Source organism: Alexandromys fortis, unplaced genomic scaffold, assembly GCF_014885135.2.
Source record: "Alexandromys fortis isolate MF-2015 unplaced genomic scaffold, M_Fortis_MF-2015_v1.1 scaffold_54, whole genome shotgun sequence".
NCBI classification, from domain to species: domain Eukaryota; kingdom Metazoa; phylum Chordata; class Mammalia; order Rodentia; family Cricetidae; genus Alexandromys; species Alexandromys fortis.
The window spans coordinates 422,517-445,763 of NW_026067958.1; the positions used below are offsets into that span (position 1 = coordinate 422,517).

Sequence of the window (23,247 nt, forward strand, 5' to 3'; positions counted from 1 at the left end):
TAGTTTGTATCCTTGACTGAGATATTGTTATTTGATGATAGATAGTTTGTCCGCATGGGTGCTGCTGAGAAACCACCCTGGATCCCGTCAAAGAAGCATCGACATGAGTAACTGTGTGTTACCAATGAGCAAGTTATCACTGATAAGCACCAGTCAATGCTCAGAGTACTCAGCCATACCTTTGTAGCATGATGCTGTCTTCTGTGGGAGAAAAGGTATCTGTGATTTTCTTTAAGTGACAAAGTGATGTATCACCTCCTAAATACACTGCCATCTTTCTGGCAAGTTCATTCCACTGGGAACGTGGACATCTCATGGAGAAAAGACGAATCTAAGCTTAAGAGAAGGGAGAGAACATTTTTTCCTAAAGTGTGAGTTTTTAGTGCATTTAATAAGATATATGGGAGAACATAGTTAATCAACCACAGTCATTTTTCAAGCCCATGAGTGAGTGGAGGCCCATTTTATTTTGTCGGCGCTTCACTAAAGGACAAGGACAAGGTATGCACTAATGGAAATGGATATAGAGGCTGGCTTAGACTGGGATGGATGTCATTACCCACATTTCTCCAGTCAACTCTCACCCCGGGAGGAAAGTCACATTGAGTTATGCATTTTCTTCTCATCTAATTTTGAAGGAGAAACCTTCAGCATGATAAGTGGCTACTTTGTTTGCTTTTACTTATGCTCAGTTGCATAAGTAAACTTAACATTCAGCTGAACTTAAAATTCATATCTCTTAAAGTAAAAACAAGTTAGGAAACTAAGTTCCCCAAAGAACTCCCCTTTGTTGCTAGGAAATGCAGTACTAGATAATGTGAAGATGAAAATAACCAGGTGCGGAGTGGAACCAGAAGTGATTACTAAGATATTGCTTTGCTTAAAAGAAATGTCAGAGACATAGCAGCCTGTGCTGGACTGAAGTCATGAATACTTACACACTGCTTCGAATTCCTCTCCCTCCTGCTGCATTAAAACTTATGATGACTGAAGATATTTAGTGAAAAATAAAGAATTGCAGCCCCCCATATACTATTTGACAAAAAGTACTCACTCTTTCTTCTCTGGTAATAAGTTTAAATTAACTACAAAATGCATTTAAATCAAAAGAGATATTTTAAAGACTAACAGATATGAACATCGGCTTTCAAATTAAATCTGTGAAAGCTACTGAGCTTCATTCAAGAGGAAAAAGAAAGAAGTAACTTATGGTCCCACCTGGCTGTGATGATCCCAAGAATCACAACAAAAACCACTGTTGGCAAGATAGCCCCAAAGGTGTGAAGGGAACATTCTTATCACAGCAGTTATAATCAGCTTCTAATTGGACTTAAGGTCTACTTAATAGGAGGAAAATAATGCCTGATTCTGGAAAGCATGTGTTTTTTTTTTAAAAAAAAAAACATTTGACTAATATTCTGTTGTGTAAGTGTAAAATATTTTCTTTATCTATTCTTCTGTTGAGGAACATGTAAGTTGTTTCCCATTTCTGGCTATTATGAGTAAAGCAGCAATGAACATGGTTTGGCAAGTGTTTTTTTTTTTCATATTAACTGTACAAATCTGTACTACCAACAGCAAAGATGAGTGTTCCTCTTTGTTCACATCCTCACCAGCATGAGCTGTCACTTGTGTTACTGACTTAGCCATTCTGATAGATATATAATGAAATCTCAAAGTAGTTTTGCATTCCCCTGATGGCTAAGAATGTTGAACATTTCTTTAAGTGTATCTCCATCATTTGAGTTTCTTCTATTAAGAATTCTCTATTTCAGATATGTACTCTTTATTTTGATGGAATTATTTGGTTTTTGATATCTAATTTCTTAAATTTCATATATTTTGTATATTAGTCCTCTTATTGAATGTAGGGTAAATCTTTTTGTTTTGCTTTTGTTTTGGTTTTATTTTGATTTTTTTATAAATTTATTTTATTTTCCATGTCAGTCACAGTTTTCCTTGCCTCCTCTCCTCTCAGTTCTTCCTCTGCTACTACCCAAAGAACGCTCAATCATATCACAAGGGCACTTGGCAGCTTTATTTCTAATAGGCAAAATCTGGAAATGGGTAAAGAAAATGTGGTACATTTACATAATGGGGTATCACTCGGTTGTTGCAAACAAGGCTGACCTTTTAACTATTCTGTTGGTTTCTACTTTGTCCAAGTGCTGGTGTTCTTTTTCTTATGGAAGCTTTTGAGTTTCATGAGATCCCATTTACTAATACTGATCTTAACACCTATCCTAATGGTGTTCTGTTCAGAAAGTCTTCTCCAGTGCCAATAAGTTCAAGGCAATTCCCCACTTTCTCTTCTATCAGGTTTGGTATATCTGATTTTGTGTTGATGCATTTGATCCATAAGGAGTTGAGTTGGAAGAATGATAAGGATGGATCTAGTAGCTTTCTTCTGCAAGCAGCCATCCAGTTTGACCAACACCATTTATTAAAGATGCTGACGGGGCTGGAGAGATGGCTCAGTGGTTAAGAGCATTGCCTGCTCTTCCAAAGGTCCTGAGTTCAATTCCCGGCAACCACATGGTGGCTCACAACCATCTGTAAAGAGGTCTGGTGCCCTCTTCCGGCCTGCAGGCATACACACAGACAGAATATTGTATACATAATAAACAAATAAAATAAATATTTAAAAAAAAATAAAGATGCTGACTTTTCCCCCCATTATGTATTTCTGGCTTCTTTATTAAAAATAAGGTGTTCATAGGCATGTGGATTTTTGTTTGGGTCTTCAACTCGGTTCCGTCAATTAACGTGCCAGGAAGTGACCACAGGAGCAGCAAATAAAGTACATTTTGTTGGGGTGGGGAGCTATATCTTAAGAATTAAGGAATCAAGAAAGGAGATTTGATGGGTTGGAGTATGGCTCTATAATAAAGTGCATATTTAACATGCATAAAGCTTTTAGTTCCATCCCAAGTGATAAGAGGGGTAAGAGTGCAGGAAAGAAGAAAGAGGAAGAAGGGAGAAAGAGAATGAAAAGGAATTGTAAATCCTAATTCAAAAAAGTTCTAAGTTATTTAGAATATAAATGATTTTTAAATTTCACCAAGAACATGTGTTGTATTATTTCTTTTGTTTCCTATAAGACCTTCATAAACACTGAGATCTCCATGTTTGTAATGTAAATATCTGCTTTAACTACTTCATAGACGATTCCTAGAATGGAATAAAATAATTTTTAAAGGCCCTTAACATTTCCACAGGATTGGGTATATAGGTAACTGGTAGAAGCCTAGCCTAGTGTACATAACATCCTAAGTTATATCCTGCAGTAGTAACACAATTCTGTAATCCCAGCATTTAGGATATAGAGACAGAAATATCAGAAGTTCAAGGTCATCTTCAGATATATAAAGACCCAAGGATAGTCTAGGATATATAAGAACTATCTCAAAAAACAAATAAAAACAAAATAAAGTTGAATGATTTAACTAGAAATCATCACATAGATTTCATATTTGAGTAGAAGATATATCTCTTATACTTTTTGGAAGCTACTCTGCTCTTCTCAAGAACTCTGGTGATATGTGTTCATTGAGTTCACACTATTAGTGGCCATTTTATTTTGATAGCTGAGTGTAAGCAACTATATTTTTAACAGAAAAGCAGAACAGTTTTGAGAAGCATATAAACATAATAATAGTGCCTAACATACACAGGGCCAAATAGCAAGGATATTTTGAATATATTGCTGATGCCCTTATCAGCTCACAGCAGAACTTGACAGGACAGATGTGGTTGGCCTAGATAACTGAGAGAAGGAAGAACAAAATGAGTTGGAGGAGTAGGCAGAAAGGGTCACCGAGATTATCCTCTATTTATATTCCATTTCCTAACGATGAATATCTAAGGCATAGAGTTTGTGATGTGCTTGATGGTAACGGAAAAGAATAGCAGCTACTGGACCACAAGTTGAGTCATTTTTCCCCATTTTCTTTTCTTCTTTGATCCTGAATTTTGTTACATATATATGAAGAAAGATGGAGACAGGGTATTAGACTAGAAGCTCATCTGAGGACATGCTCAGCTTGCATTTTTATTATACTTTACCAACAGGATACTTAAAACCTGCTCTAATTTCCTATCATTTATTTTGTTTACTGTAAGTCAGCCATAGTGAAAAATCTCTCTGTGGTATGCTTGGTAGTGTGCCTCTAACAACATTCTGCTTACTACATGAGAGTCTCCAGGATGAAGCCACTAAAAATAATTGGGGTCTTTTTAAAAGAAAGAAGTGAAGAAGCAATGCAGTCCATGATTTACTTTGGGAGGCAAATGGTTTGTTATCTTGTGAATATTTTAATTGGCATTGTGTAAAGCTATCTGTTTACTGACCTGCCACAACCAGGTCACTAGTCTATGTTTTTCCCTCCCTTTTATAATCAGCCATCCAGGTTATTTTAGGACACAGAGGTTTTGTCTATTTCAGTCTGTTAGCATTTACTCTACCAGTCATTTGAAACACATTTTTTTATCAAAATGTCAGTAGCTTTAGGCATAAAAGTCTAATAACAAGCACTATACACAGAATAAATTAAGAACTTACTAAACATGTATGGTGATATTTGATCATCATAGAAAGTGGACAATACCCCTGTGACACGCTAAGCACCTAGCGGTATTTCCATGGGTGAGTACTTGCAGTATCACCATGACATCACCGATTTTAGCTCTGCATATTTAATAGATGAGGAAACTGAGGCACTTGAAGACTGAGTGATTATGTTTGCCTTCCTCACATCTAAGTTTTTTTAAGGGAAAAGATTAAGTTCATACATTTGTTTTAAAGACTCTTGTGTTCTTATTGCATTGAAAATTAGTATTTACTGATTTCTTTTAGAAAAATTCAGAATCATCAAAACAAAGGCCTAATTCCTCTAAAGTAGTCAGATTGTATGCTCATGTATCTTTAAAAACAACAACAAAAACAAAAACAATAAAACAAGACCATGCTGTGTGTATAACATTGGGAAGCTTCTTTTTGTACTTTATCATAGACTTTTTAATATTTTATTACAAAAGTTATTTTAAAATAACATTATTTATGTATCATTAAGCACTTAAATTTAAGGCAAACACCAGTTACAAGGTGTCTTGATTAATAAGGAGATCACCATAGAATTACTTACATAACTCTCTTTATATCAGGGAAAACAATTTTTTCTGCCCATCCTAGGTATACTGCGTGATGTCCTGGCATTAGGTCCCTTTCCTACTCTTTCCCCATCTTTACTCTGGTTGGGTTTTTCTTCCTCCTCAAGAGTACATCCCCTTCCTTACTGTTATGATTTCTTTTGCCCTCTTCTATTCTGATTGCTTAAGGACAGCTGGAACGTAACAGTTTCTATAGAAAATATGGTGAGTGACCCGAGAATCTCTGGAAGGTAGACTATCATGGAGATATACAGAAGCTGAAAGGGAATGGGGGGTATGATGGACAGCATCGCATCCACAAGTTTTGAACCTGATTTCCAAATCCAAACAAACTAAAAACTGACCATGAGCACAGTAACCTCTTGTGCATGCTGTAGAGTGTCAAAACCAGGGAATTAACTGTAGCAGAGGAAGAAATGGATCAGGGACGCCAACCTGATCATAAACAGAAGAGCTCCAAGTTCTTGAAAAGCCGGTCCAGGGTGGCATAAAAGGAAAGTGGCATAAAGGTCAAAATTCTCTTCTAAAATTCTCCTTTGGGAGTTTCTCTATTGAAAGGAAAACGAATATTGTTTGTTTGCCTGACATTTTACTGTGGTAGAATGTTGCACTCAAATTTGTTGGCAAGCTCCAAACTTGGACATAAAGTATAGCAACTAGGAAGCTAATACAAATTGGGTAATTAACTCCAGGAGATTGAAAATAAGCAAATATTAATATGCATATGGTATTGGTTCAGTAATGGATAAAACTTCATGTGATAATTTGTGTGTGTGTGTGTGTGTGAGTGTGTGTCAGCCTGAATTTGGACACATGGAAATGGAGAATGGAGAAGACGGCTATTGGAGGAGCAGAAAGGAGGTGCTGGCTGTGAAATATAGAGAAATTATTTGTAACAGTGAAATAAATAAAATTATAGGTATTATATTTAAAACTAGAGATTCAGGATCCAACTGTGGTGGTTCATGCCTATTATCTAAGCACTTGAAAAGTGAAAGCGGGAGGATTAGGAGTTTAAGGCCATCCTAGGCTACATAGCAAGTTCCAAGCTTACAGCATAAGAAGCACCTGAAGAAATTGTTACAATTTATAAGTTAGAGCTGCACTTCCAGTGCGGCTTGCACATGTGTGACTATAGTCATGTGATACTCTAATAAAATATGACTTCCAGTGCGACTTGCTTGTGTGTGACTATAGTCACGTGATACTCTAATAAAAAACAAGAAGCACAAATGCTACCCACAGAGTCGCAGTGTTACACATGCATTTATGTGGAGATTTTAAACCATTCACATTTCTAGTTTTATTCTTGTCGAAGAGTCAGAAATGATCCCCATGCTTTTATCCCCCTTGGCATGCCTTCCACCCCACAGGGCTGCTTCTGCCAATCACTTTCCTTCAAGTCCCCCTAAGATATTCTTTATCAGAGAACTGCCGAGTAGTTCTACCAGGAACCTTATACACAGGCCATCACCTGTCACATTTTAAGGAATCTTTCTGAAAAGACCCTGTCCAACAGAGGCTTTGGGACCTATTCCCCTTTTCCCACGAATTCCTTTTGTGTGGGTTTTGTCTGTCAGAAACCAGTCTCCCCACTAAATTACAAACATGATCTTGAAGCCATCTCCTTAAAGAGATAAGGTAGCCCCCACTTCTCCACTTCCCCACTCAACCCACTTTCTGGACTTGTCCTCAGCAGATCCATCTCCATTTAATGCTAAAACTTCTTGAGAGTGTGCCTCGGCAATGATTCAGTGCTTAAAAACATTACTGCTCTTACAGAGGACCTGGGTTTGATTCCCATAACCCAGATGAGAACTGGTAACTCCAGTTCATGGGGATCACACACTTTTTTCTGACGTCTATTGGTACTGAACACACATACATGTTGCAAGAAGGACTGCTTGTTGGTGTCTGGCTGCCCAGCTAGCTTAGACTTGAAATAATCACACAGAAACTGTGTTAATTAAATCATTGCTTGGCCCATTAGCTCTAGCTTCTTATTGGCTAACTCATATTAATTAACCCATATTTATTAATCTGTATATCACCATGAGGTCGTCGCCTACCAGCAAAGTTTCAGCACGTCTGTCTCCAGTGGCTGCATGGCATTTCTTTAACTCTGCCTTCTTCCTCCCAGCATTCAGTTTAGTTTTCCCTGAGTACCTAAGTACTGTCTTGCTATAAGTCCATAGCAGTTTCTTTATTCATTAATGGTAATCACAGCACACAGAGGGGACTCCAACATCACATCCATGCAGGGCATACATGAACAAAAAACACCAGTACATATAAAAATTTTAAATCAATAAATCCTAAAAATGTAATTTGAAAGAGTTATCTATTCTATACTCGTAGTCTCATGTCTAGTGTTTAGTTGTGCCCTGATTCTGTCAATAAATACATACTCACTTTTATATTTGTTCACTGTATGCTCTCATCCATACCCACCATGTTCCCTTCAATAAAATATTAATTTCATGAGATAAAGGGAGTTTTTATTTGTGCTTCTATTCCAGCATTCAGAGAATAGCATTTGGTCATCCAAAAATATTTCTGAACACAGAACTATAAAATCTTTATTTGAAAACATCACAATAATTTTAAAAGACATTTTAGCACATAATATATGGTATATAGGGTCTGATAAATATTTGAATTATCCAATGTAAGCTTTAAAAATCTTGCACTGGTATAAATATGCAAATCAAATGTGTGAAACAAATGCAAATATATTTCACCATATTTGCATGTCATGAACACACCAACATAACATGATATAAAAATAGTTATGTATTTAGCAAGATAAACAAAAGCAATATTTGCTAAGTATCAGTTGTAACTGACTAAAAATTTGAATCTGCTTCCTGACAAATGTTGCAAGACCCTCAGAAAATACAAGCACATACATTTTAGTTGAACAAGAAGTGCTTGTTTTTTTATATATGGGATGTGGTAAAGTCATTATTAGGTTTGTCATGACAGAAACTCCACAATTACATCTTGACAAAGTCTGTTTGTAACACAAGTCTCTGTTACATCACTTTCTATGTCTTGTTTTTCTTTGCCTTGTTTTTTTTTTAATTCTTTTCCACCTTCTTCACCTAGAGTATTTCCAGAAGTCAAATGAAGTTTGTCCTTAAAATTGATAAGATCTTCAGAAAATAAAATAGTACTTAAGGTAATTTTTCTACCATCAATACCTTAGCCATTATAATGTTATCACAGAGACCCCAACTATGTGCTGACCACACATGCTCATCCATAGTGTTCCTTCTCCAGTTGCTGCATGTTAAAGACCATTATTCTTTGCTTTGTCCAAGCATGAAAACTTTGAGAGGTCATCAGTTAATCTGATGGTGGAAGACACATAACGAATGCAAAGGCCACTCTGTGATGTGTGCATGTGTGCCTAGGTACACACAATAAATATTTGACTATATTATGTACACACTTCAATAGAAGTGTGATGTACATGTTTCTTCACTTGTTCTTAGTTAGAGATATTTAAATGTGCTATAAGCCTTCAATATCCACAGGAGAATGATTCTAGAACCCTGATGTGTGTTGTAGACTCTACAGTTGTCCAAGACATTTATAGAAAATGGTTGAGTATTTGCATATATACTATGCAAATTGCCTGTGTATTTTAAACCATGTCTATATTACTAAAATACATGTACAGTGTAAATACAATGTAAATGATTATCATATTATATTGTTTAGGAGATGATGCCAAAAATATCTATGTAATTTCACATGATTTTTCCCAAATATTTTCTGTCTGAGTATTATTGAATCCACAAGTGCAGGAAGCATGCATGTTGAAAGCCAACATATTTAATACAGAATTTTTACACATCTCCAAAAGCGATCAGTCTATGATCTTGAGAATGTATTATTTGGATATATGTAGCAAAGATACTTAGCCTTTTGTACGAAAGTAGCTAATTTTCAACCTTTCATTTATTTAAAGGCATATTCATTTATATCTATATGTATATGTATGTGCGTGTGCATGTACATATATATAACCTAAAAATTACTAAAAATTTGAAACTGTTTGTTAAAAATTTAAGGGAATTCCTCAGCAAATGACCTAGACCAGGATAGAAATGAAAAGATTCTACATAAACAACAAAATTATTTTGGATTGATTTTATACTTAGACAAACTTTGTTCAACGAGACCTAGAAAAAACGCCATCAGAACTGTGGCTGGGGGAGGGGAGGTAGCTATACTGTTGGACACAGACCCTTGGTGACGTACACATACTCCTTGTACAAATTCACCTGCCTCTTCCTGTGCATTAGAACCACGTATGAAGAGATGAGACTCACAGCAGGCTGCATGTGCCCTTTACATTAGGGTTGCTGCCATTTTACTTCAGACTTTGACATGTATAAAATTGGCCATACTGTCCTTTTCCCTTGTGTATAACACTGTGTGAGGTCCTAATGACAAGCAAACACTGACTTCTTTCTGAAACAGCACACACTGGATGAGAATGCTATATGGCCCCTTCCTGAGACTTTGAGTGGTTAAGATGCCTAATTTGAAACATGTTTAAGACTCTTTCAGTACTGCAGGTGTCATGAAACTACTCTGTATATTCTGCTTAAATTATGTTCACAGTTTATATTGTTTCCACAAAATCATCCACCCCAGTTGGGTCTTCAGACTTCTGCTCATACACTTTAGTATAAATTAAGTGTGTGTGTGTGAAGTCAGATGTTCATATATAGTTAAAAGAGATGTAAGAAAGAAAGATAATGGGGTTAAGGAGATTACTAGAAACTAGGTGAAAGGTATTGCATCTGAGGTCTTTGATTAAGGCCTTCTCAGAGATTAGGATTAGAGCCAAAATGACAATTATATGAAAGCAAAAACATCTCAAGATATGGATAGAGTACACCTATCACAGAAGACATATGAGACAAGAATAAGTTGATTGTGTGTAGGGCAAGGGCGTTGCCATTATCCTATGTGTGTTTGAAGGCCAGAAAGAACACAATCTGCTGATGAAGTTGCCTGGAACCTAAAACAAGGCTAAAAAACAGAAAGTGCTCAGTAATTTCTCAGAAAAGCCGAGTGTTGAGCCTGGAATTCTCCCTCAGTTTGGTGTAGAGCCATGGCAGGAGTTCAGATTTTGTTCGGGTTTTACAACTAAAACCTTCCTTTCTTTACCAAAAGGTCAGAGCCAGTCTAAGACTCCTACAGTTCTTAGCCCAGGCTTTGTAACACAACTAGTGAAATTCTTTCCATAACCCAGCAACACATGACTCTTTCTTTCTTCATTTTAACCTCCCCATGTTGTGTTTGTTTGTTCATGTATATTTCAGTGTGTAGGACATAAAGTATGAATAAAAGGTCTTGCTGGAACTAAAAGTCCAAAATATGTTTTTAAAGGAAAAAAAAGTGACTTCATGGGGAGAAAAAAATCCCCAAAATGATACCCTTCAAAATATTTTGTATTGCAATTAATATTCCACGGCAAACCTGTGTATTTTCGCCTTATTCAATCTTGGAAGAATCCAGTTTCTACTACCAATAGTCTATTACCAATTGTCCAGTTTGTGAATTCTTTAGCTATATTGTTATTTCTTCTTTCTTTCATTTTTCCTTTTGTTTGTTATGCTCCCCAGAAAGCTCTAGGAACTTGCTACTTCATAACAGCAAAAGGAAAGCAGGGGAGACACAAAGTGCAAAACATCAACTTCTTGATGGTTTTTAACTTGGAAATATTTCATACTATTCAACAACTTCAGCTCACCACACACCTGTTTGTACATAGTAAACGAAGAACAATTTTCTCTTCTTTCTACTCAAAAGTAGTTAAAGTTTTTCTTTACTATAATAATTTGAAATAACTTATGAATATGCTTCCTGCCTACATATGAAATGCTGCACAGTCGGAATCAGGATTCAAGTTCAGGTTGCAGTAAAAGCCACACAGGACCAGACATCTCTGAATTATCATCCCCCAAGGACAGAATCTAATAATACCTAAACAATATTTTATGAGGAACCAGAACTTACCTTTTTGTTAATATTTAATATGGTGTGAGGACAAAAGTTCAAGTAGATTAAGGAACCTGAACTCACTGCATAAAAAGACAAGACTCTCTGTTCTGATTCTTCTCTAAATTAAGAATAGTTGGTTTTTACCTCAGAAGTTGTTCTCAGAAAGGGGTTCCCAAAATAGGGCCTTCAGAACAGAAGAGTCAATACCATTTGAAAAATTATGAGGTACCACTTTTCAACTATTGGCTCTGATACTCCAAGAGCCAAACTCATCTCTTAGTGCTTGGGCCACTATCCCGGTTGACTCTATGGTGTGCTAATTCTGTAAGTGGGAGCTCTAAAGGCTAGAGGATATTGTGTATACACAGAAGAGAAGTGTGCTGATGACTCTAATAGCATATATCAGCTGCTGTTATTTTACAATGACTATTTTAAGCAAACATTTACACACAGAATGGTGCTGGCTGGTTAGATCCCTTAAGAGAGAGTACATATAGGCCTTTCCCTCAATAAAGTTAGTTTGAAAGAAGTCAACAGGAAACTGGCCACTAGGGTTCTGTGGGATTAAGTGCTGTCATGACACTATGGTGCCAAACTTGGAATGTCTAAGTCAAGCCAGGACACAAAAGAAATTCTCCAGTGATCTAAGACAATGGTCTCTGGGGATAAATGCTAGCTGTCCAGGTGGATAAAGAAACAAGGCAAACTTCTAGCCATGGACAGTTGAGGTCATGAAAAGTCATAGAGTACGGAAGAGCGTCTCTCAATGAGAGGACTTGGAACAAGTGCTAGGAGGGTATGAGCACAAGGAAAATTGAGATCAAAGCTGTGCAGCCCATTTCAGGGAAGGCTTTTTGACACAGAACCATCTTACCTGGCAGGGCTCTACGAGAACTGGAAAGAGTGAAGGTTTAGCATCAGAGAAATTTTACAATGTGGCATTACTCTAAAGACCAGAAAGTCAATTCTGTTCCCACAACAAAGTGACAGTGGCCTTTAGCCAGGCCCAAGGGCAGGCATGCGATGGGACTGCAGGACAAAATTGATTCAGGAGGTGAAGGCGATGTGACATGACGGTTGCAATGACATTGAAGAGGCACACAGAAGAGCTGAGCTTGTCACTTTTTTTTGACTTTCAAACCTTGTGTGTGCATATGTGTGACTTTAGTGAGGCAGATGTGTGCATGTTCATGTGTCTGTACAGTGTGCAAGTGCATGTATATGTGTATCTATATATGTGTGTATGTGCAGGCCAGAGATCAACTTCAGGAGTAGCAGAGGAGCCTGCTTTGTGTGACAGGGCCTCTCACTAGCCCCAGGAATTCGCTCATCTTTGCCTCCACAGGGCTGGTAATACAAGCAGACACCTCCTTTTTACTGGGTGTCTGGCTTTTTACTGGGGTGCTGGAAATTGAACTCTAGTCTTCATGTTTTTGCAGCAAGCACTTTACCAACTCAGACCTTCTTCCCAGCCCCAATATTTTAAAACATGGAACTCTTATTTATTTTTTTCCTGATGGGATATAACATTTTAAAGTAATTTGAAGATTCTTTGTGGTTCATACTTATAAGAACTGCACAATTGAATGTGTGTTCCTCAAATTTCCTGGATCTGTGGCAAGTATTAGACGCCACCTCATTGTCACGCACACTATCTTCTAAGTTTGAATATTCAGATAACAGCATCTTTATGAGGGAACCCTCCCTCTGAATGCCCTTTGCTTTCTTCAGACCTATTAGAACAAATATAAAGAAGCTAAACTTGATTTATCATTTGAGACAACAACCCAATTCACTTAAGCAGCCAGAGCCAAGCCTCTCCTGAGTCCCACCGATTGGTCCATGAACGCAAGCTTGGTAAGTGTGGAGCTGCTCCTTCCTGGCCCTGGCAGTGTGACAAATCGCTGGGGTGTGTACACAAATGACAAGACAAGATGAGCTTGTGTTGCAGGTGTGGGAAAGTAACGAATGGGTGTTGCCAAGCACACCCAAAACTGGGTGATTTCAGTGGCACCTCGGTTAAAACCTGCTAATAGCAAAGGACCTACTAGAATTGAAGAAAGATTAGGGTGTGGGCTGTAGCTGAAAGAATTTAATGACATTTTATTTCTCCCTTTCTCCTCTTTGTATAAGAAAACAGAAACGTATGCATGAATGGAGCGGGATGTTTATCTTTTTCTTTCAGGTAGGCTCCACCTAGTACTTAGGAATTTTGGAAAACATGTTGGAGCTAATTAGTCATGGAAGAAATTAGTCCAAGCAAATTAATCACTGGCATGGACTGCGGAGTTGCAGCACTCTGTGGTTCTGAGATTATTCAGAGGCTCCTCCTGCTTTCCTATTTTCTATTACAGTGAATTCATCCATGATGCTAAGGTGCCTTGCTAAGCAATTAGTTATATTTCCCTACACCATTTTCTTGATATAGTCCCAGTCCATCACCCAGGAAACACTGACTTTGAGAAAAACCCTCCAGATTTCTCCATTTTTCTCTACATGAGAAATTGCTGTATAGTGGGTAGAAATACATCCTACACCTCCCTCTCTTCCTTGCCATGTACATTCATCAAGAATCTTAAAGAGTGTTACTATATTACGTGGTTTGGGGATGCTTTTTGTAAGCCTTGAAATCAGAAGATGTGCCAATGACCATATTTCTTCTTCCATTTTCATTAAGCGTCCCTAAAGGGATTAGAATCAACACTTGTCAGATTTAGTTTAAAGACCAGACTGTTAGGACAAGAAATAGAAGTTCAGCGGGGAAGATTCATGACTAGAATAAATATGAAAAAAAAAATTCCATATAGGCAACCTCTTAGTGAAATCTGCAACGGTAGCCTTTCATGCGTCTTTTCTGTGGGTTTCTAACCTACAAGTTCTGTAGTTCTCATTATGGCTTTTTATAAATGCTTCTGATGTGTCTGGATTGTATAAAGTCACGGAGCTAGAAAACAGATTTTCTCCCAGTGTCTAGGTATCCTCTGTGTCCTCATTTTCCTAGCCCCACACTTGCCCTATTTTTCTGCACTTCCATATGTCCCAGGTAAGGCTTAATGGGACAAACAGACACGTTCAGACCATCCATGCCAGAAACTTCTCCTAACCATGATTTTTTTTCGTATGAGCACAAAGTATAGTAACAAGTACTAGTATGTCAACTATGCTCCATATTTTAACTTGAGAGATACCCCGGGAAGGAAGCATGTGCGGTCAGCACAGGACAGTTTGAGAAGCCACAGTGGATTTTTTTTCAACATGCATTCCTTAGGGATGTAAGAATCAAGTTCTCCGTGCTTTCATTTCATGAAGGATGAAATGGAACTAGGAGAAGCATGCCCTAGTTTGTAATATGCTAAGCTTGGACCGTAAATGTGGCGTGATCTTGGATCCTCCTAGCAAAAGTGACAGGTGTGCATTTAACAGTTTGAACCTGTTAGTAGAAAAGCATGTAATAAAAGCACATAAGCTTGTCTTCTACAATGCTAAATCATAGATCTAACTAGCAATATATTGAAAGCACACACTGCTCCAGCCCATTCCCAGAGGACACAGCTTGGATCACAGTATTCATGACTCCAGCTCCAGAAAAACTCAGTGCCCCCTTCTGGCCTCTGTGGTTTCAGAACACATGTGTCAGATTCTCACACAGACACACATAAATAAAAATTAAAACATGAGTCTTAAATCATAGTGGTCAGAATGATAACTAAATTTATTGACTCAAGCCAAAAGTCTCGCTGTGGGTAATTGGTCCTTGAACACAAAAGAGACTATAGAATTAATCACAATTTCTCCATCTCCCAGTGACGTCACAGACTGTCTCCTGTTAGTCAATCCCACCCTCAGAATGGCCTTTCCAGATAAACGATACCAAAGGGACTATCTGAGCTTGCAACAAGACTTCAAGCATGCTTCCTGTTTCACATCCGAGTTGAGGAAGAAAGTCTTTAAGCAGAAATAGAGATCAAACTGTAACCCTTTGTGACCAAGCACTTGCATAGACTATGTCCATGTCTATCTATAAACCCACCTCTGCTGGATGGGAATCTTTATGCTGATGCCTCTATCATAGGGAGGACATGGCATTACCATGGGTCCCATTTCACCTAAACCAAAAGAAAGTTACAGAATTTAATATCAGGGGATTGATGGAATGAATTTGGGGGAAGCTTTCACAATACTCACTATAATTGTGTCACCGTTTGATCATCAAGAGTTATAAGACAATTAAAATGTAGGACACGGACGCACACACACACATATATATATATATGCAAAGTAACTTAAAACAGATGTATAAAACTAAATAAATCAGATTTCTATATGTATTTTGCACATGGGAACCTTTATTCAAAGTAAATGTATATAAAATGACTGCATTTAAAAATAACATAATTAACAATTCAAAGATTTTAGACCTATTTTCTTTCTTCTTGGCATGAAAAAATAGGGAGATACTCACACATGGACAGAAGAAAAGATGGAAGGACAGAGGGAGGGAGAGAGATATCAAGATCTGAGCATTCTAAATTAGAATGCTACATACTAGGTTAGCATAACCCATGGTCTTCATAGATAATGTTGGCAATACACGAGACAGAATACCGTGTCTGTGCAGGGACCATGCTAATCTTCTCTCTATCATTCCAATTTTAGCATACGTACTGCCAGAACCTTCATAGGATAAAACTAGGCCCTCGGAATATGGGTGACAGTTCTGTGTGCCCACTGGCAGTGGGGCCAGGATTTATCCCTAGTCCACGAATTGGCTTTTTGGAACAAAATCCCTATGGAGGCAGGACTTGATACAGGGCTGAGAGAAGGGTTGGCTTGGTCCTGCCTCAACTTGATATTCCAGACTTTGTTGACTTACCCTTTCTGAGCAGTGGATGGAGGGGTGGGGTTGGGTGGAAGGGAGGTGAGGGGAGTGAAAGAGAAGAAGAGAAGAGGAACTGATCTGAAATGTAAAATGAAAAAATCAAAAGCATGTTTGCTTCCAGCCTTGCCTAGGCATAAAGTAGCTAAATAATTTCCTATGAGGAACATTTTGGACTTTAATTGTCAAGGTGTGTGATGAATCTTTGTCCTATTCCTTGTTGGAACAAGTCTCTAGCCTCAGGCAATTATGCAACAGTCCCAAACCTGCCAAGTCACTGGACCAAACGCCCAGATTCTATCTCTGTGACTAGACTGTCCCTGTCTGGATGACTCTTCTTTGGTGCTCAGCCATATAACCAAAGCACACTGGTTCCAGTCTCTCAGCTTATCCACTTTCTGTGCCTCATTTCTCCCGCATGAGCCTCAAGCCTTCGCCTCTGACAAGTATAAAATCACCCTGTACACTACTAAATTCTCAAACAGTCTTTATCCTGGGGCATTAGGAATTGTTTCACTTTTCATTTGTTATTCTAACCCTACTGACTCAGTAATAAGACTCCTTTAGAAACGATGATGAAAGTGATGCTAATATTTCTTTTAAAAACATCTCCATGATATTTAATCGGGATTTAGGGTAAGCTTGGAGGATATGAGTGCACTCCACTGTATTTAGAACAGAAGGAAAGTTCTTCTTTAACTTCTTGGCTGTGATTCTCCAGGAGAGGCCGCAGAAAAACTTGTTTCAGTACCGTTGCTGGCAGGTTGGGCAGATACCATCCTGGCATAGTATTGCTGCTGTCCTCAGAATCTGGTTCAAAAGCAGAGGACCACTCTGCCCTGGAAAAGTTACAGAAGTCTAGGGATCAAATTGCCACAATTATTTCAAACAGTGGTTTTTCCATAGAGGAGGCTTCTTTTGAGAAACAGAGATGAAAGCACATTAAATGTCCTGAATTCTTTCTGCAACCCTGTAAATGTTTCTCCTTTTGCCCCCTCCCCATTCACTTCACCATGTTCTATGTAAATGTCACTATCTAAATATATAGGTAGATGGACAGCAGGCACAGGCAAATGGTGTACTGATACAGGACATTCAAACAGCTGATGAGAACCACCCACACTATCTCTCCAAAGGCATTCTCAGAGATTCCCACAGAATTTAACTTGATAGACATATTCAAACATGTAGTATTTGTTTAAAGTAGAGACCCTGGGATCATGGCACTTTCAAGTCTGAAGGAACCCCGTTAACACACAATGAATTCAGAATTGACAGAATACAAAAGTATCTGTAAATAACACTAGCACACACGTGTGGAAGATTGTCATGTAGCACACATTGTTTAATGGGCACCGAGAAGGAAACATAAAAGACTCACAATCTTAAGTATTATGAGAATAGAACCTCAATACTCCAAATTCAATAAGTCTATTTTCATCTGAATTTTAGAAACTTCAACATTATCAGATTGTGTTTGATTTTTACTTTTAAAGGACTATTAACAAAAGAGAAAACTCTAATGAACTTCTAGGGCCTTTAAATTTAATTAATTCAATTTTAGAGAAGGAATTGCTTTCATCAATCCAAATTTTCAAATTTAAAAGGGAGACAGACAGAAACCATGTGCCTACAGTATCCTAGTTAGGGTTACTGTTGCTGTAATAAAACATCGTGACCAGAGTAGCTTGGGAAAAAGAGTCTGGCTTACACTTCCACAGCACTGTTCATCACCAACGGAAGTCAGTACAGGAACCCAAAATGGACAGGAACCTAGAGACAGTGGCCATGGACACTGTTCATCACCAATGGAAGTAAGGACAGGGACCCAAATAGGACAGGAACCTAGAGACAGTGGCTGTGGAGGAGAGCTGTTTCTACCTTTCTCCACATGGCTTGTTCAGACTACTTTCATACAGAACCCAGGACCTCCAGTCCAGGGGTGGTCCCATTCAAAATGGGGTGGGCTCTCTCATCAATGCCCCACAGCTCAATCTTATGAATCTTATGGAGGCATTTTCTCAACTGAGCTCCCTCTTCTTTAAAGACCCTATCTTGTGTCAAGTTGACATAAAACTAGCCAATGCAGTAAGCAATGCTTCTGACAAACAGGTTTAAACACATATTCAAAAGTTAATTTTAAAATGATTTTTTTTTAGCACACTCAGTAAGCTTGAAGGAAATCCGGCCCAAATCACTTTAGCTTGTGTCTCATTGTTTCTGCTAAATAAGAACATGGATATTAACTTTCACTATATATGTGGGGATTCATTATACCGGAAAAAAAGGACTTAGAAATAAAAATGTTTGCCTGGGCATGGTGGCACTGACTTTAATCCTAGATATTGAGAGACAGAGGCCAGTGTGTCTCTGTGACATCAAGGCCAGCAAGGTCTACATAATTAGTTACAGGTTGCCAATGCAACATAGAGAAAAACCATGTCACAAACAAAAAATACATCCCTTAGAAGGGCGATTTGTTTCCAGATTCTATTGTTCTGAGGATTATGTATTCCAGTGTGACCAGTTTTATCTTTTATATTCCTAAATATTATAGGTGACAGCAGCCTGGTGTGATATGAATATTTTTTGCTAAGGTACAAATGATGATATCAATCTAAATTAGTTGTCAATCTAAGTGATTGAAGAAACATCTGTTTGTGATGAGAAATAACATTTGTATTCTGGTTTATATGTTTGCTAATCTATAGTTTGAACTGCTCTATTATCTGAAAGAACTAAATCACTTCACTACCAAAAATGCGAATGCTGGAGAAGCTTGGGTAATAATGTGTGTGAAAGACCCCAGCTTAGCTGCTGTAAAGACATTTTGCAAGGCTTCCACACAAACAATAGGTTCAAGGTAAAGTTGGTACTCCTAGGCTGCCAAACAGGATTATCTGTGGTCAGACACCAGGCCTAGGAGGGGAACGAAAAGTTCTGGGAAAAAAAAAAAAAAACATATATACCCTAGATAGAGCCAAGTCAGCTATTATCAGATCTTCATGTCCTCAAGTAAACCCATCGCCTCATTCAAACTGACCAATGGAATCCCTGTAACCATGCATGCTTCTGCCGCCCATTTCCATATAAAAGACCCCCTGCCCAGCCTGAGGGCGCTCGCGCAAGTCTTCCAAATAGAATCTGGCATCTGCAGGTACCTGTGCACCGCTCAAGAAAAAACTTCTTGCAGTTGCAGCCAGTGGTCTTGGACTGTTCCTTGGGTTCAGGGGTCTCCCCCTGAGAGAAGGTTGATGTGGGAGTGATTTCTTATTAAAGAAACTGCCTAGGCCCCTTGATAGGCCCACCCTTAGGTGGGTGGAGTAAACAGAACAGAATTCTGGGAGAAAGAAGCTGAGTCAGAGAGTCGCCATGATTCTCCCGCTCCAGACAGACGCAGGTTAAGATCCTCCCTGGTAAGCCAGCTCGTGGGCTACACAGAATATTAGAAATGGGTTAGAACAATATGTAAGAGCTAGCCAATAAGAGGCTGGAACTAGCCGGGCCAGGCAGTGTTTAATAGAATACAGTTTCCGTGTAATTATTTCTGGGCATAAGCTAGCCATGCGGGCGGCCGGGTGCCGGGGACGCAGCCCTGCCGCCGCTCCTAATTCAACAGAAGGTCCTCTCTGAGGGTCTTTCATGTGTGCCGTTCAAACATGAGGATCTGTGTTCAATACCTTGAATCCATCTTTTAAAGAAAGGAGAGAGATTGGTGGTGTGTTTAGAATCCTGGCACTGAGGAGACAGAGAGGTGCATCCTGAATCTGCCTGGCTGTCTAGCCACGCTTATCTGTCAAGTCCAGGCCAATTAGAGACTCCATCTCAAAAACAGATGAATGGAACCAGAGGAATTCCCATGTTTGTCTACTGGCTCCCATTCTCATGCACAGACACACACACAGAAAGAAAGGCACACAGTGCGAGAGCTTTTGAAACTGAGACAAATGACACAATGGATAAAATGGCAATGGATACCAGTGGGGAGAAAAGAGTCAATGTTTCCAACGAAAAGTGAAATATGTGAAAGCCAAGATCCACTTTTCAAACTCCCCAAGGAGATAGATTAAAACAAAATCTTATCATATGAAAATAATAAAAAGTAATGTTTTAATTTTGCTTAACATTTTGGTTTCTTAGCCCTTTTTCTCATGTAACTGGTAGCTCCAGATTTCTTGTCCATCATCAATGCCACTGCAGTTCTACTGCAGTAGGCGTCTCCTTTTTGACTTTTGTTTTGTTCTCAACTCTCACGTGATTTTTCTTTTCCAGGTGTAGACAAGGATGGACTGGAAATCGATGCCACATCAGGTCTAAACCTTCTAGTGCAGGATTAATTTACACACAGAATTGTAAGTAACATTATGCACAAAAAAGCAGCTTGGGATATTTAATATTTTTTAATCATTGTTATCTTTTTCACGGGCTTGAAATTCCAGACATATGGACTCTGCTGGGTATCGGATTCGGGTTCCTTGTGACCCATATTGCAGTGGCCATCTTGTGTTGTCTTGTAAACAGAAGAAGAATGACGAGGTAAGTCAGCCTTCTGGCTCTGACATGAACAGCAGGAAAGTCCTGAAACATTTCATCTCTTATGCTTTCCTTTCACCCTTCGTCATGTGGAAGGAAATTTTATGTTTTCATGCTTTGTGGCAACTTTTCCTGGAAGAAGCTGTAACTACTTTCCAATCAAAAGTTACACTTTTACTTACATTGGATCATTTTTGATGGCATAAAAGAAAGAAAACAAGATATCCTCCAAGACTGAAAAGATCTGGTTATGTGGTATCCTGATGGTTACCAGAGAAGGCTTCAGATCTGTAAGGAAGAACCTTTTCTTGCTTACACAGAGAGGCTGGCCTCTTGGCACCCGTATTCCAGGCCATATGCCCATATCCCAAGCAGCAGAGAGGCCAGAAGCAAAGATGGGCTGAAGCAAAAAGCTGGGTCCATGTCTAACTTTTACAATGCACAGGGCTATTATGAGTGCTTGAGTTTCCAACTTATCACATCTCTTCCCTTCACTGGTATAAGCCTCAGGCCACACAAATAGCAAGCAGAGCTGATTTCACAAACTCATCAAGATAAGGACTCACTTTTAAGAGCTATAACTTGTTTTGTATGCCCAAGTTGGTGGTCATCTAGACTTGTGACACTATTATGTCACGGACCAGCGGATGATAAGCCATTATCCTTGAATCACTCCTGTGTGCTGCTTAATAAAATTGTCTCAGGTCTCCAGCTCTAATCATAAACTCTAATCTTATTGGTCAACAAATATCCATCTTCACATCATGAATTAAGGGGAATCTGTTATAAAACTATGATGTGCATTATCAAAAAACATTTTAAATGTATTCCCATCAATGGGTTTGTATTCACGAAGCATTTTTTCAATTGATTTCTATATTCATAAAATATTACCAGGCAATATTTATAGACAGATATGAATGAGAAGCAGTTTAGACTTAAAAGAGTTTTTAAGATAAAGGAAGAAGCAGACTAAATCTAAATGAAACCTTGCTTGTGTGTAGAAACACATATATACATACATGAGCTGCGATTCTTCAATTGTTTGTAAGTGGGGGAGGGGGATAGTTGTTGGCGTAGCAAACTAGATACCTGGAGAGCAGCTGGCAAACTCCAATTTCTAGCCTGAGTTGAAGATGCAGCCTTGAAACCAAAATCCACAGCATGGACAAGCAAGCTGGAAACTCAGGCAGGATTTCTAAGTTGTTGTCTTTTTTTAAAAATTTATTGTTTTATTTATTAAAGATTTCTGTCTCTTCCCCACCGCCGCCTCCCCTTTCCCTCCCCCTCCCCCAATCAAGTCCCCCTACCTCGTCAGCCCAAAAAGCAATCAGGGTTCTCTGCCCTGTGGGAAGTCCAAGGACCACCCACCTCCATCCAGGTCTAGTAAGGTGCATCCACGAAACTGCCTAGGCTCCCACGAAAGGGAGAATTTTTTCTTCTTGAGAAAGTTTAGTGTTCTCCCCCCCCCCCGAGGGTCACCCACATTGTGGGTGAGTAAGTTTTAAAAAAACGTTCCTTTGTTTAACCTAAAGCAAATTGCTTTACTTAAAGACAATACATTTTGAATATATCTAAACAAATGCTATCTCAGAAGCACCTTGATCAGTATTTGATCAAACTATTGGTGGGACACCCTAACCTGACTCCAGCGACACATCAAGTTAATGAGCATGCTGTATAAAGAGGGTGTCATCCTCAGTTTACACCTTCTCCTGTTCACGTTGGATCCTCTGTCACATGAGGCTACTCACAGATTTTGTTAGTGGCTTTACGCTACAGTAAGACAGTCATCAGTTCTTTCTTTTTCCTGTTTATTTGTGTGTTGTTTGTGTGTATTCATGTGGGTAATTGTGGATGTACATGCATGTAGTGTGTGCACGTGTGTAAATGCCAAAAGTGAACACTGTGTATTTTTCTCAACTGTTTTCCACCTAATTTATTGAGGCAGGATAGCTCACTAAACCTGGGGCTTAACTCATCAGTTCAGGCAAGTTTCACTCCCTATCTCTCTACATACCGACCACTTCATGCAGGGGTTAATAACACATGCCAAACTTCCCAGCATTTTGCAGGGGTGCTGGGATCCGAACTTGGGTCCTCAAGTGTTTGTCCCAGGCACTTAGCTGATTTAGCTGTCACTCCTTCCCTTCCATCATATTTGGTATCCTTTTTTTACACTCTTGACCTCCATTCTTTGTTAAAGTTTTCTATTTTCTGATCCAACTTATTTTAATTTGCCCACTGTTTTTTAGATGGTATTTAGTATTTTAAATGACTCATGGAAAATTCATTTCCGCACACAGGTGGAATCTAAATATTGTCATCAAGGAGGTCATAACCAGAGAAAATTTTACAAACAAATAACAACAACAAAATACCAAAATAACAGATTTACAGTAACCCCTTAGGCAGTCGACGGCACCTTGGCAACTTCCATAGGGTGGTTAGTTTCATAAGACCCAGCTTCTTCTTCTGCCTGCAACATGAAAACAAGTCTAACCAAGGAGAGTTGTGCTGTTTCAGATCTGAACTGGGAGATTCACCATGCTCGGGTCAGATGTAAAGGCTGGGGTGAGAAAAGAGAGGAGAAATGGTGGTTGCTATGGGCTTCAAAGAGGACTTGGTTAGGTATTAAACATGAA

At 38.7% G+C, this 23,247-nt stretch overlaps 1 protein-coding gene and 1 pseudogene across 1 annotated transcript in view; one reads left to right on the forward strand and one right to left on the reverse strand.

The window, feature by feature from the left end:
* The window catches only part of Malrd1 (MAM and LDL receptor class A domain containing 1), a 463,630-nt gene that overhangs the window by 410,879 nt on the left and 29,504 nt on the right, over window positions 1–23,247 (forward strand). The window contains exons 24-25 of the mRNA XM_050152697.1: window positions 20,342–20,421; window positions 20,509–20,605. Coding sequence (XP_050008654.1) covers window positions 20,342–20,421; window positions 20,509–20,605 — 177 coding nt within the window. The remainder of the gene's footprint in view (window positions 1–20,341; window positions 20,422–20,508; window positions 20,606–23,247) is intronic.
* LOC126507903 (uncharacterized) lies at window positions 15,767–15,867 on the reverse strand (annotated as a pseudogene).